The 15,137-nt window shown below is 29.6% G+C and overlaps 1 protein-coding gene and 1 long non-coding RNA gene across 2 annotated transcripts; both read left to right on the forward strand.

Moving 5' to 3' along the window:
* The first annotated feature begins 1,312 nt into the window (after positions 1 to 1,312).
* On the forward strand, positions 1,313 to 14,639 carry LOC105132483 (uncharacterized). The gene is made up of 3 exons (XR_843582.1): positions 1,313 to 1,326; positions 9,236 to 9,242; positions 13,995 to 14,639. It is a non-coding gene; the product is annotated as an uncharacterized LOC105132483 (long non-coding RNA).
* On the forward strand, positions 9,972 to 12,148 carry LOC105132482 (ankyrin-1-like). Its single transcript, XM_011036017.1, has one exon. The coding sequence runs from the start codon at positions 10,364 to 10,366 to the stop codon at positions 11,975 to 11,977; it is 1,614 nt and encodes a 537-aa protein (XP_011034319.1). The 5' UTR covers positions 9,972 to 10,363; the 3' UTR covers positions 11,978 to 12,148.
* Positions 14,640 to 15,137: the final 498 nt, after the last annotated feature.

The following is a 15,137-nucleotide window of genomic DNA, read 5'->3' on the forward strand; positions in this document are numbered from 1 at the left end:
AAAGGATACAATTTACTTATTATTATTGATTTTTCTAACAACTAAAAAGAAAGAGAGAGTAGTGGACATTCATCAAGTCTTGATTATAGCATAAATTGACTACATGAAGCATCACAAGGCGTCAAGAAAGGATCAAAAGGCTATAAGAACAATATCAACAATAAAATATTTGTTTCAAACAAGTATTATAAGCACTTATTTTAATTCAATAAGGTTTGGAAAATATAAATTATCAATTTAGAGGATCATCTTTGTTAATAATTAATATTATAGTTTGTCTCACAGCTTGTTTGGGCAAACTAGAAAGCCCAGTTCAGGTTCACAAGTTAATTTTTAATCACTTAATTTCATTTAGATCCAAAATGATTATAAATTAAAGTAAATGATCAAGAATATTTAATAGTTAACTCAATAGATTCTCATATTTTGGTCATTATTGTCATATTTTTTTTCTTTTATACTTTATTTTTTTAATAATTTATACTCGATTTATTTATCACCATTTTTTTATATGTTTGTTTTTATAATATCATTTTAGTGTGTGTGTGTTGTGTGTGTTTGTATATATATATATATATATTGAATATTTATAACTCGACACTTGAGCTATTTATACCATTTTTTTTATTCTTATCTTTATTCTTTTGTAATTTGTTTTATAAGTTTTGTTCTTTACACTCTTTTTTGAAAAAATATTATACAAATACTAAGAAAATGATGTTTCATTATAGCAATTGCAACATTATTTTATTTTTCTGCTATATTAAAAATTAGTTTGGGATCTTACATGTTTTTATTAACACATATTATCTTTACTATATTTTATTATATTTAAGCATCACTTTTTGTTTCACGGTTATATTTTTTAGTGCCAGAAAAAACATTAATAACACATACACATTAATTCTTTGTATTAGAAAAAAATTATTTAACCCATAACAAGGAGAGTTGAATATAAGCTATAACACTTTGTTTTTTGTATTTATTCGTATAGATAATTCTTAATGTATTTAATTAAATGCATGCATAGACTTTTTTTATTTTTAATTAGAATTAAAAAAATATATTTGAAAAGCTTGTATATTTAGTTTTTTACTCAAAATATTATCCAACCCGTGGCGGCAAAGGATATGAGGAATAATAATTGTACCATGTTTTTTTGATATCCATGATAAAATGTATGGAAAATAATCAATAAAAATCTATATGGTGATTTTATTTATCTTTAAGAATTGTCATCCTAATTGGTTTTGAGGATCACATGAATTAAAAGCTATATTCATAGAGTTGGTACTGAAATCTCATATATATAAAATGCTTTGTAAGGTTCAAATACAAGGAAGGTTTTATTTTCTTTCTATATTTAAAGCATAGCTACTGCTTTGATGCTAATATAACAAAAAGAGATATGAACTTGTTTGAGTGAAATATAACATTTACTTAATATTATCTTAAGATAAGAACAGCTAAAGCTTAATTTATATTTAGTATTGCAAAAATTTGATCAAGTTAAGCTAGAAATAAAATGTCTAAACAAGTACTAAAAGAAGTTACAAACACCATCTTTTTTTTTATTATTTCTTTTTTTTTTTGAAAAAGGTTAAGTTGTATAAAATTCAAAAAATAAAATAAAATAAGGCATAAGGCATAAGGCCAGTACATTAAAAATAAAAAAGAAAGCAAAACGCTAATAAAATGGATGATGTTGCTGACTAGGAAATGATTCTCTCCCTCTCTCTTTTTCAAGCCTCTTCGTAAATTTATAGTTTTTGGCACTTTCTAGTCTTTTTTTCCCATTTACTACATCATGTTGATTGGTTGTGGGTATGAAGGCATGACTAATTTAATTTCTTTCTTTTTCTTCCTAATAAAAGCAAAAAAATAAAATCAATTACCATCTTGATTATATTATTTTTAAATTTTCTTGTTAGTTTTCTTTACCTTTTATTTTTTTTATTCTTGTTTTAATTTTTATTTGTTTGGCTAGTTTATGAATTTTATTTTAAATAAAATATTCATGATGTGTCTCGTATTTAAAAATTAATGCCTTGTCATATATGAGAATAGATTAAAAAGGGAGCTAGAACTGAAAAGAAAATTTAACAAATGTAATTTTAACACTACAAATTCCTCACTATAAAAATAAAATAATATGAAAATAAAATAAAATATATAGGTCTCTTTAAAGCAATAATCTTATAACTTCTTCCAGAGGTTTATTTTCTAGTGTGATTTTCATCCCCTGTCTATAATCTAAACATGGACTTAGATAATAAAATAAAATATATAAAATATACTGATTCATCAATATAATATGATCATAGAGAAATATTTGATGTGAATCTCTTGATTACGTGGTTAAATAACCCCCAATGAAAATGATATTTCCCCAAGAAAGCCAAGAATCAGGTTTGAGAAGTGTGACACAATAAAAACCTGTTCCGAGACACCAATACTATTGGAATTAAAACGAATGATGCCACAAGGTCAACCTTGATAAGTTAGATTTTATTTTTATCGCAATAAAGATAGCGTGTTTCATTACACAAAACACAAGTTTATTTTATAAATTCATATGTTCTACTTTTTCAACATACAAAAAACTTATATAATATTTCAAATAACTCTAATGGAACCATATGTGGGCTGATTTGAGCCCACTTATAAAATTGATCTAAATAAGTAATAATAAAACAAAAAATAAGAAAAAAATAATAAAAATAATAAAAATAAAAATTAGAAGAAAATAATAAAAATAATAAAAATTAAATCTAATAGATAAAAAAAAATTAAAAGATAATGAAACTAAAATAATTATAATTATAATTTCATAAATTATTTCAAATAAAATAAGTAACAATCAAAACCTTGTTTTGCTTAGTTTTCTTGTTTTACATGGACAATTAATGAAGAAAATCTTCTTGTTTTATACTTGCCAATTTATTTTCCTTCCTGAACTAGGAGAATCATTAACTAATCCTTTATAGTTTAGGAAATCAGATCTGGCAACTTCCCTAGCATCCTTTTTTATAAATTTTCTTCTAAATAATAGTTAAAATAATGGACAAAATTTCCTTGAATTTTAAGAGAGTATTTTGCTGATTTAAGCTCTTGTAGAATTAGAAAATCAATCCAAAACAAATATGATTTAATCTGATCCTAACATATTAATTAACTCAAGTTAACTTTGAATCCCATGTGATTTAAATCCATATTCATTAATAGAGACCAAACTAAACCCAAAATACACTACAAATAAGCTTTCTTTGTTGTCATAAAACATTTCATGCATAACTTGTCTTGATATAGTTGAATTACCCACAAAAAAAATTGCATGAACCCATCATACATAAGAACCTTAATCTGACCGAATGCATCCCTAGGTAAAGACCCATCATGAAAAACCCAAGCTAAATCATATACTATACCGTATCAACAATCAGTCTCAAACACATAACTGAATGCTTACTATAAAGAATTTACGGCTTAACCTGAATTTATATCAACATTAGACTTTATTAAAATAAAAAGAAATGAAAAGGAAAGTGATGCTTTGACCAGGTAAATCATTTAGTTGGTTTAGTATAGACTTTATAATGCTAAACTACCATGTGAAGCTATTGGAATCTTCTTCCTCTTGATCAGTTTTTGCTTTGTTGGTTATCGTTTCTCAAGATCTTTATGTTATTGTAATGCTTTTGTAGTAATGTTAGCTCCTGCTTGATACTTTCAATAAATAAAAAAGCAATAGATAAAATTTAGCTCATTACTCAATGCATATATAATAGTTTAGAACGTAGATTGTTGCATAATTAACCATCATCAACATGAATTCGATTGACTCAATCTTGCTCATAGCAGAACAAATCAAGAAAAATGAACTTTTTCATTCGACTTCTTCCCATATTTACAATAAAGACTAGGAAAATATGATGAGTTCTTGTGATGACTAAGTTTCTTGATATACTTGGTATTGTCACATATTAGTTAGGATGCTGCCACTTTACTCATTAACATGCATTAGCACCTTTGCTTTCATACTTTATAAATTTCAAAAACAAAATACATAAACCATACTAGAGACAGAGATCTTCTCTAATTTTCCATTACTAAAAGACAAACACCAACTAGACACTATAACTCAAGTTCTTCTAGCCCAAGAGGAGTCTACAATTTCTATTCTTACATGTTCTTGCAACAACAACAAATTAGTTAAGACAAAGATGTTTTCGAGCAATGCCGTTCTTTTTAGTAAAAATCCATTCCCTAATGTTCAAAATAATTTTATATACAAATCCCAATCAGTTTTTCAATAAAAAGACTAAAGAATTAAGTACAAGGAAAAGAAAGGATAGTTGCCTTGCTCTCTATAAAGTCCTTATCGAGACTTTTTCTACGATTTAATTAATAGCAAATTGTATTTGTGTAAGGAATTTCTGATTAACCATCAGTCCAAAGTTAGTACGATAATCCTTTGAAAGGGTCATCTAAATTTTTTATATCTTTACTTAAGAATTAGATTATGTACTTGAAAAAGCAACCACCGGAAGAAGAATTCCACCCCAAGTTCTTACCATGCAACTATTATCTTGGGAGCAAAAACTATATTATAAAAGCCTTAAAATCACAGTTAATGCCTCAACCTTTCCTGCTTGATCATATCTATCCTTCTATATAAAAGTGGTTCTAATTTTTTAATTGTTTTAACCCTCCCGTCTCCATTATAGAGGTTCATTATCTTGACCAAACTACCTGATAAAAGATTAAATAATTGACATATATGATAATGAGATGAAAAAAAAAGTAATATAATTTAAAAATCAATTATAACCAAATATAAATAAAAAAGAAAGGAAAAAAAATCAAATTATCTTTTGTAATGATAATTCTCTTTGAACTAAATATACAAACTTATCAAGTGTAAGGCTCGTTGTGTGATTTGTTCTTCAATTTACAGAATAAAGGATTATCATGGTCATGAAGCATGCATATATTTACATGTTTTGGTAAAATATTATATAAATGTCATGCGCTTTACTACATGGATCAATATTTTTTTAATGTAAAAAAAAAAATCTAAGCTTTGCTAACTTTTTTAAAAGAAATAATTGATCATGGATTCAAAATATAATACATATTGAATGATAACTTTTTAAATATTAATACGGTGATAAATTAAATGTTATTTTTAAAAAATATTAAGATAATAATATAAATATTAATATGGTGATAAATTAAATGTTATTTTTTAAAAAAATATTAAGATAATAATATATTAAATCCACTCAAATTAACTTATCAAATTTGTTATCCCAGTTATAAAACCGAGATAATTCTATAAAAAAATCAAAATTAATAAATTTGTTATCCCAGTTATAAAACTGAGATAATTCTATAAAAAAATCAAAATTAATTTCCAATCAATTCAATATTGAAGAATAAAATTAAAAATAAAATATATTAAATTAAAAAAAAAAAAGACAACAAAACAACCGTTGCTTTTATATACATATGCTGGTTTCAATAACTTTGATTAATATTCAATTTTAATAAATGATTGACCAAAAATATTTAAGGATAAGCTTTAATATAATATAAATCATCATAACTATAACAACTTTATAATTTTTCTTTCAATGTATTTTTATCTTAAAGACTTTATTTTTTATTATAGATTTATTTATCAAGTTTAAATGAATATTAAATATAAAAATACTTTTATTAATAAATTAAACAGGTCTTACATTAATAATATCAATATTAGGTGCAACTAACCAATTGATTGCATAGACATAATCACTAACAGCATGCATGCATGTACAGTCTTTGCACTTGTTAAACTATGTAAAGACTTCACATCTAAAGACTAGTGTTTTGTAGGCTATTGGGTCAAAATTTCTTGAGTTCAATGAAGCAATATCTCATATGATACACCAAGGTTTGAAGAGGAGTATTTCATACTTAGGTAGTGATTTTTAAAAAAAATTGGATTGTTTTAAAAAAAAAAAAATATTTTTAAAAAAGTTTAAAATGATTTTTTATAACCCGTCTATATTTTGTGTCATAAATAGAAAAAAAAACTCTTTTGTACATGGTTTTCGGTCATATTCAATCTCGAAAAACCAAATCCCAAAACTATCACTTTGACTGCATCACAATATGAACTCTATGGATGCAATATCTCAATTGAAGCTTGTCAAAAATTAGGTTAGATAACTGCACCAAGAAAAGAGTTCATGATATCTATGTAGGTGATTGTCTCTGGGAAAACATGCTTAGTGTTTACATTTAGATACACTAAAATAAAAAAAATGAGAACGATGAGAACAACAACAACGAATGTTCTCTAGAGATCCTTTTGCCATCCAAGTTCTATTTTTCTTATTGATAATGGCATAATGCATATGTTCATCCTCCTGGCTCGAGGTTGAGGGCAAAATATGCTTTGTCAATCTGAAGTATATTATTTAAATTTATTAAAAACACCCTTGAAAGTATTTTAATTAAGTTTTATCATGAAGAAAGTTAGTGAATCACTATAATTAACAATGGTAATCACCCATCCTAGCTCACTTCATCCTTAATCCCTGCTACTATAGCATTTTAATTCACTGTTTGATGGTGACGAAAACCAAGAACACAAGAAGATAATCCAGATATATATATTATTGTTCAGTGCTGTTAATCCTTATGGGATTTTGTTTGTCTTGCATGACTCGCTGCTGTTTTTAATGTCTCTTGTAATTCTCAATTTTCATTCTTTTTTTCCCACAAGAACCTCTTTGGACTTTTAGTGACCTTACTATATATATATATATATATATATATATATATGCCAAGCAGTTGTAAAACAAAATCTCAATTAGATTTCAAAATTTTGTCTGATTTCGAAAGTATCACTATTAAGAATTCATTAACATTTTACACTAAGTGGAGAGCATGAGGTTTTCTTGGAGGATACCAAAGCAACATGGGAGATAAAAGGGCAAAAATCAAAACAGAGAAACCACAGTAAACCTGATGCGTGGAGGATTGAAAATTAGAATGTACTAATCAGTTGTGCTTTCCAAAGAAATTTTTGGCAATTATTTTAAAAAAAATCCACTAGAAATCTTCTCATGAAATATTATTTATTGAAATTATATTTTTTTTCTCCAACATCAATTATATATTTCAATATTAAATTTATTAGATATTAAGTTTTATATTTTATTTATTTATTTATTTATAAAATTATCATGATTTTATTATTCAAACTAGAGGAGATTTCATTGTCTTTTCTCGTAAAATATTACTCACTAGAATATTTTTTTAATATATGTTTTTTATTTTAATTTAAATTACATTCATTAACATTGAGTTTGTTAGAGATTAGGCTTCATGATTTTTTTAATTTATTTTATATAGAGTTATTCAAATCTTATAACCCGTTAATGAGTTAACTCATTTGACTTAATTTTTTTTTATAATTGACTTTTGTTTTTTAGATTCATCCTTCAACATTGAGTTTTTCATGATTTTTTTAATTTATTTTGTATAGAGTTATTCAAATCTTATAACATGTTAATGAGTTAACTCATTTGACTCAATTTTTTTTATAATTGACTTTTATTTTTTAGATTCATCCTTCAACATTGAGTTGATAAATAGTTAGGTTTTGTGATCTGTTTTGGTTTGCTTTATGAAGTTGTTATCGTTTCATGACTCGGGTCATAAATTTAGCTGGTTAACTCAAATTATTTTTTGTGTCCATTTTATAATTGATTTTTTTTCAATTTCATCTTTCAATATAAGATTGATTAGAAATTGAGGTTTATAATTTATTTAAATTTTCTTTATAATGAGTTATCCAGGATTTCACTATATTCATTCTCACAAAACACTATTTACTGAAATACTTTTTTTTTCTATTTTAATTGGATCCTTCGACATTGGATATATTGAGGATTTAGTTTCATGAATTTTTTCAATTTAATTTTTATAAAGTTATCCTAATCTCGTGACCTAGACTATAGGTTTAATGAGTTAACTTTATTGATTTTTTTTCTTTTTCTAATTGACTTTTTTTTCAAATTCATCATTCAACATTGAGTTGATTGAGAATTAAATTTTGTGATTTATTTTACTTTGCTTTCTATGAGGTTATTTTAGTCGCATGACTCAGGTCACAAGTTTAACAGGTTAACCTGTATTGACTCGAGTTGTTTTTTATATCCCTTTTTAATTGATTTATTTTTTTAATATCATCTTTCCACACTAGGTTAATTGGGGATTGGAATTTATAATTTTTTTTAATTTTTTTCTATTAAGTTATCTCAGTCTCGTGACCCAAGTTACAAATTAACCCAAATTGACTTGGGTTGTTTTTTTTAGTATTTTTTAATTAAATTTTTTTTAATAAAATCATTCAACATTGAGTTTATTAAAAATTAAGATTCATAATTTGTTTTGGTCTCCTTTTTATAGGGTTATTAGGGTCTTCTAACCAGATATGCGGATTGACAAGTTAGCCCGAATTGACCAAAGAGATTCATAATTTGTTTTGGTCTCCTTTCTATAGGGCTATTAGGGTCTTCTAACCAGATATGTGGATTGACAAGTTAGCCCGAATTGACCAAAATTGATCTATTTTATTGTCATCTCAATATTTATAAAAAATATCATATTGAGTATTTATTTTGATTCAAATTATGTTTTTATCGATTGTCTGGGTTGTCTTTACATCTACCAAATCTACTAAGTAATATCATGTCAATCCCCAAAAGATTTAAAAAAATATTCTAGTAGAAAAAATATTAATAATACCTAAATATTTTTCTAGATAAAAAATTAATATGAATCACACCTCGATAATCTAGTATTATTAAATATTGTACTAGACAAAAAATTAATATGAATCACATCTCGATAATCTAGTATTATTAAATATTGTAGAGCCTATTCACCATAATCATAATCACTGGCCAAGCTGACCTTTAGGTTAAGAATCAAATAGCCTAACTATTCACCATAATCATAATCACTCGCCAAGCTGACCTTTAGGTTAAGAATCAAATCAAGAACATTATGATATCACATAGATTAAATAATTATAAAAATAAATATTTACATAAAATAAAACAAATAAAATTATTAAAAAATATATATTTCTTCAACCCAAACTTCATTTACATATATATAAAAAAGGGTTACAGGCCTATAAAAAAGGGTTATAGGCCTTGCCAAAAAGATGGAGCCCATATGTCAGGCCAATTAAAAAAAAAAAAATTAACAAGCATGGCCTACAAGTTCATGCCATGCGTAGTTTTTCTTGTTTTACAAAAAACAGATAATATATTGTTGTTTTTTCCCAAAATACTTGCCCTAACAGCAGCCAAATTACATTTAAGATATAACTTGGGTTTTGACGCATTCACTCCCTCCACACCATATAGTTGCATGGCATCTAATGGCCCCCTTGTTGGCCTGCGTACCACATCGCAATCATTAGAACATGTCTTACAGCTTGAATTATACAATAATTACCATAAAATAGTTGGAAAGGAACTTCCTTCACTGAGTATAATGAATACTATACAAAATAAACTCCACATGCCAAGCAAAGTACAGATAAGCTGTACGTGGCTTGTCTGATTGTCAACCAAAGCCAATTTTAATTTTTTTATACGTTTTTTATCTTAAAAAATGTTATTTTAAGATAAAATGTAAACAAGACCGACGAGCAGATGACCAGTATGCAAGAATATGTCATCAATTTGGGTGGCCAAGTAAAATGGCCTTCCTTTCTGCCACACGCAGAGGTGAAAAGCACCATTATTGTTTTGTTAAGGCCACAGGCATCTTCAAAAAGCTCATGTGTTCACATCAGTTTATATATTTTCCATGAACAGGAGCTTATCTGCAAAGATACCATTTTGTAATGATTTATTTTGGAGTAAACTCCATTACAACAATAAGATATTAGCCCTTGGATACATAACACAGTGCATCATTGAAAGTGACTTGCAGAGATTAATTCCGAATAACTTCCTGTCTTTCTTTCTTTAATTTCATACAACTATGCCTAGGATTTATACAGTCAAGACAGGGAATGGAACAAGTCTCCATTGTTTTTAACAACACCAATTGGCACTCTCTCATGAGAGCCGGCTCTCTTCTGTCCTCCTCTTACCTTAAAAATACTCCAATCCAACCTCCTCCTCCAATTCCTCTCTTCATTGGTTTTATCTTTCCCTAGTACCATCAAGAATCACAGTGAAAGAACCTGTAGCGTAAAACAGAAACTTCAAGAATCCATTCGGAGCATATCGAGATCACCTGTACAGTAATAGCCAGGTAGGTCACTTGGCTCACTGGAAGAGAAATGGACAGGCTTATTGGTTTGGAGCCATCGAATCTTGTATCTATCAGAATTGAACCTGGACAGAAATGCTATGGTGAACTCACTCTCCGCAATGTTATGTACACTATGCCGGTGGCCTTCAGGATCCAGGCCTTGAACAAGACTCGGTACACGATCAAGCCACAGTCAGGAATCATATCTCCTCTGGCAACACTAACTATAGAGATCACATATCATCTCTCTCCAGGTTCTCTTCTTCCGGAGACATTTCCTCACTGTGAGGACTCGTTTCTTTTGCATAGCGTGGTGGTTCCTGGCGCAGCAATCAAAGATGCTACATCAAGTATGGATGCTGTTCCTATTGACTGGTTCACAGCCAGGAAAAAACAGGTGTTCATAGACAGTGGTATCAAGGTCATGTTTGTTGGGTCGCCAATTCTTGCTCATCTAGTTATGGATGGCTTAATGGATGAGATCAGAGAAGTACTTGAGCATAGTGACCCGGCATGGAATCCAGCTGATGCGGTTGATTTTCATGGGAAAACATTACTTCATATAGCCATCTCTCAAAGCCGAGCAGACATTGTACAGTTACTTCTTGAATTTGAGCCGGATGTGGAGTTTCAAAGCCGATCAGGGTGTAGTCCACTTGAGGCAGCTGCAAGATCTGGTGAGGCTTTGATTGTTGAGCTTTTATTAGCTCGTCGAGCCAGCACAGAAAGATCACAGTCCTCAACTTGGGGTCCAATCCACCTTGCAGCTGGAGGGGGCCATTTGGAGGTGCTAAGGCTTCTTTTACTTAAAGGAGCCAATGTCAACGCTCTCACTAAGGATGGAAATACCGCCTTGCATCTTGCTGTCGAGGAGCGTAGACGCGATTGCGCACGCCTTTTGCTAGCTAGTGGAGCAAAAGCTGATGTTCGCAATAATGGAGATGGTGATACACCCCTGCACATAGCTGCAGGGTTGGGAGATGAGAACATGGTCAAGCTGCTGTTACATAAAGGTGCCAATAAAGACATCCGCAATAAGAACGGCAAGATTGCCTATGATATTGCTGCAGAATATGGCCACGCTCGCCTTTTTGATGCCTTGAAATTGGGTGACAGTTTATGCATAGCTGCACGTAAGGGAGAGGTGAGGACTATAAACAGGTTGATTGAAAACGGGGCAGCAATCAATGGCCGTGACCAACACGGATGGACTGCATTGCATAGAGCTGCATTCAAAGGAAAAACCGATGCTGTGCGGGTTTTGATTGAAAAGGGAATTGATGTCGATGCAAAGGATGAAGATGGTTACACTGCATTGCATTGTGCGGTGGAGTCTGGTCATGCAGATGTGATTGAGTTGTTGGTTAAGAAAGGGGCGGACGTTGAAGCAAGGACTAATAAGGGTGTTACTGCTTTACAGATTGCTGAGTCTTTGCACTATGTGGGCATCATCAGAGTGCTCATTCATGGCGGAGCAGCTAAAGATGGCGTCACACAATTGGTGGTTCCGGCTTTACACTCTCCTTTCAGGAATGGCATGGCAGGGAAAGATGTGGAGACCAAACCAATGAAGAAGAGACCATTAAGGGCAAGAACATTGCGTGGTAGCTTTGATAGGGCAATGCCATTAACCGTGGTTTAGGTATAGAATGGATTGGGATATGAGTTTTTTGCTTCCTCACATTTTAGAACACAAATTGCAGTAGTTTTCATCTTGGGGGTTTAAAGATTTGTGGAAGAAGTTGTAGACTCATTCACATATATATGTTCATTTCTATTACCAAGGTATAAATTTATACATACATTAACGCTAGCACAAGCTTTGTGAAGGAAATTAAGGTGATATTCACTTTCTGTACTCTGTGTTATGACCTTCTGCCCTAGTGCAGTACCTTAATAAGAACATTGTATCAAGAGCCTGTGGCTCTGTCCAAGCGACTTGTACCACTTAGTTTGATTTGTCTCTCACCTGCAATCTGCCAGTCCTAACCATTATTTTCTCCTCGCCTAGTTTTCTTTATAGCTAAATGAAAATGGGTTTTCCTACAAGGAAATAGGCTCTGCTTCTATTTGCCTCAAATGATCTGAAAGTCCTTCGTCTACTGGAAAATTGGGTAACAGTAGAACCATCTTCTGACCCTTAGAGGATCAACCGATGCTCAAGAAACCTCGAACAAAATCTTTCGTATTGAAAGAAATCTTAATAATATTTGTTCAAGTGTCGGACTTAGAAATCCTTCAAAGCTTAGAATGTGGGGATTCGGTGAAAATGAGAAGTTATATGAATTCTGAAAAAATACAGACGTGTGATACAAAGATGAAGGAATATAATAAGAGTCGAAGCTATGAATTCACTAGTTGAATGTTCTTGCAATGCACCTGGGTAAATTATATCCAACACCGTAAAATTCTCAATGTGTGAGGGTAGAATGGGCTTTTGAGACATTGAGGGATTCAACATTGCTATGCTTCCCAAGCAGGCTTAGAGAGTTAGTAGATTGATTTGTGGCCGCAGGCAAAAAAACTTTTCTACGGTGAAAAAAATTGGATTTAATTAGTAATTTAAATAATATAATTAAAAATATATAATAATAATAAATAAATTGATATAAAATAATTAAAAAATAATAATAAGAGTTTTCTTTAAACCTATCCAATAGATTATAAAACAACTCAACAGATAAAACTAAAATTAATTAAAAAAACTCAATTAAATTAGATTATCTCGTAACTTATGAAAAAGTTTATAATTATTAGAGAGTAATAAATGTTACTCCATGAAATCTACTTTGACAAAAAAGATGATAAGGTGAAATATTATTATATTTTTTACCAAGACATAGATTTTATTTATAATGATACTAGCCTTGGTTTTTGTGTTTTACTGTGAGGTTGAACTATTTTTTTATTAAAAAAAATGATATTTAGATATTGTAAGTATTTATAAAAAAAAAAACTAACTTGGATTATAGATTTAATTGATAAAACAAATTAATTTTATTTAAATTAGATAATAAGAAATAGACAATGATGACAAGTAGATTAAATTTTAAAAATAATCATAATAACTTGGGGAAAAATATTTTGAAATATTTTATTAAACTCACGATCCAAATCATGAGATTAAAATAACAAATAAGAATTATAAATTTCATTTAAAAAATTATCAATATGTATTAACTTTTTAAATTCATAGAATTTCGGAGTATCCTATTCAAAAAAATTATAAAGTATAATTTTTAATTAATCAAATATTGAAAGATAAAATTGAAAAAATTATAAAGTTTAATTTTCAATTTCAATTATATTTTTATTTTATAAAGCTTAATTTTCAATTTCAATTATATTTTTATTGTTTTACTACAATTGAAAAAAAGTTAAACCTTATTTATTCCTTATTAATTCAGTAATAATTAATATTTGCTATGGAAAGATCTTAATGCTTTCAATAGCCCGTGAGATGAGAGGCAAAACTTTTATTACATTATTGTTCTAGTTGACGGTGGATAAACAGTATTTTTTAAAGTAATTAATCTTTTGTTAATATTAGTCAATGTGCATGGCCAGCAGTTTGCAAAGAGCAGATAAAACAAAATGAAAAAAAAAAAATCCAATTGGGCTTGAATAGAATAAAGCTTCAGGAGTCGTCTAATAAATAGATGTTTGCAACCCTACAGGCTTGAATCAAAATCATCTTGGTCCACAACTGAACCCAATATAAAATTTCTACTCGCAGTGTTTTTTTTTTTTTCATGCTTCTTTTTTCTTTAAAAAAAACAATCATTTTATAAAATAAAAAACAAATATTAAATAAAACAATTAGGTTGAATACGGTCCAAGTAATCATCGACCGGATGTGACGATAATGGAATTTACAAGTTAGTTAACGGAAAAACAGGAATTTTGAGAGAAATTATTTATTTTTGTTGAATTAAATATAAGTATTATAAGGCAAAAAAAAAAGGGGATTTGTACAGTCTGTGAAAACCCTAGAGCAGTGAAATGGGTAACCATAAATAACAAAATAGTCACATGCTTTGAAGGACACATCTGGACAACCCTCCATCTGAATAGATCTATTGCTGCTTTGCTTCGTAAATCATAGCCGAAGGAGATGGCCATGGACACTGATGGAATCATGACTTTGGACCGGTCCATGGAGAAGAACCCACAAGTGCATGCAACACGAAACAAAACTCTAATAGCATGCAGCGGTGTCTGCTGTGATTTTGCAAGGTGATAGAGCCATTAGGCCATGGTGTGGTGTTAATTACAATGCCATCTAAAAAAAACCCTAGCAAATGTAGTAGGGTAACTGGCAAATCCCAGGGGTTAGGAGGAGCCGATGGCTTTACTATACGGCTAATTCGTCACTAAATTGAATAATAAACATGTAACACATTTGAGGCTTAAACTATATAATATATGTATGACGCTAGGGTTAACTTTAGGCGCCTCAGTGGTTGAGAATGTATTGAAAAGGGGGAGTAGTAAAATGTAGCCATCAATGGTTGGTGGTGAAAGGAACATTACCAAAGCTCACCAACCACGCAAAATCTCCGACTAGGTTAGGGTTCGTGGTGGTTTTTTTGGTAGTCTTCGCCTACTAAAGCTGTTTGTTTTTCAAGTCTTGTTTCGTAGAGCACCATTTCCTGCCAAGTTGGGTGCGCAGACACCTAATGTTGATTGTGATTAGAAGATCAAGATTTGTCAAAATGGCCCACGAAAGCACCAAAAACGGATTGAATTTGGACGATAAGCTCACCTGTTGGACTTTTTTAGGTAGAGACTGCAAGAATTAT

This window comes from Populus euphratica, unplaced genomic scaffold, assembly GCF_000495115.2.
Source record: "Populus euphratica unplaced genomic scaffold, PopEup_1.0 scaffold27.1, whole genome shotgun sequence".
Classification (NCBI taxonomy): domain Eukaryota; kingdom Viridiplantae; phylum Streptophyta; class Magnoliopsida; order Malpighiales; family Salicaceae; genus Populus; species Populus euphratica.

Excerpts from the sequence above, each read along its gene's own strand:
- LOC105132482 (XM_011036017.1), top strand. The coding sequence starts at position 10,364 with ATGGACAGGCTTATTGGTTTGGAGCCATCGAATCTTGTATCTATCAGA.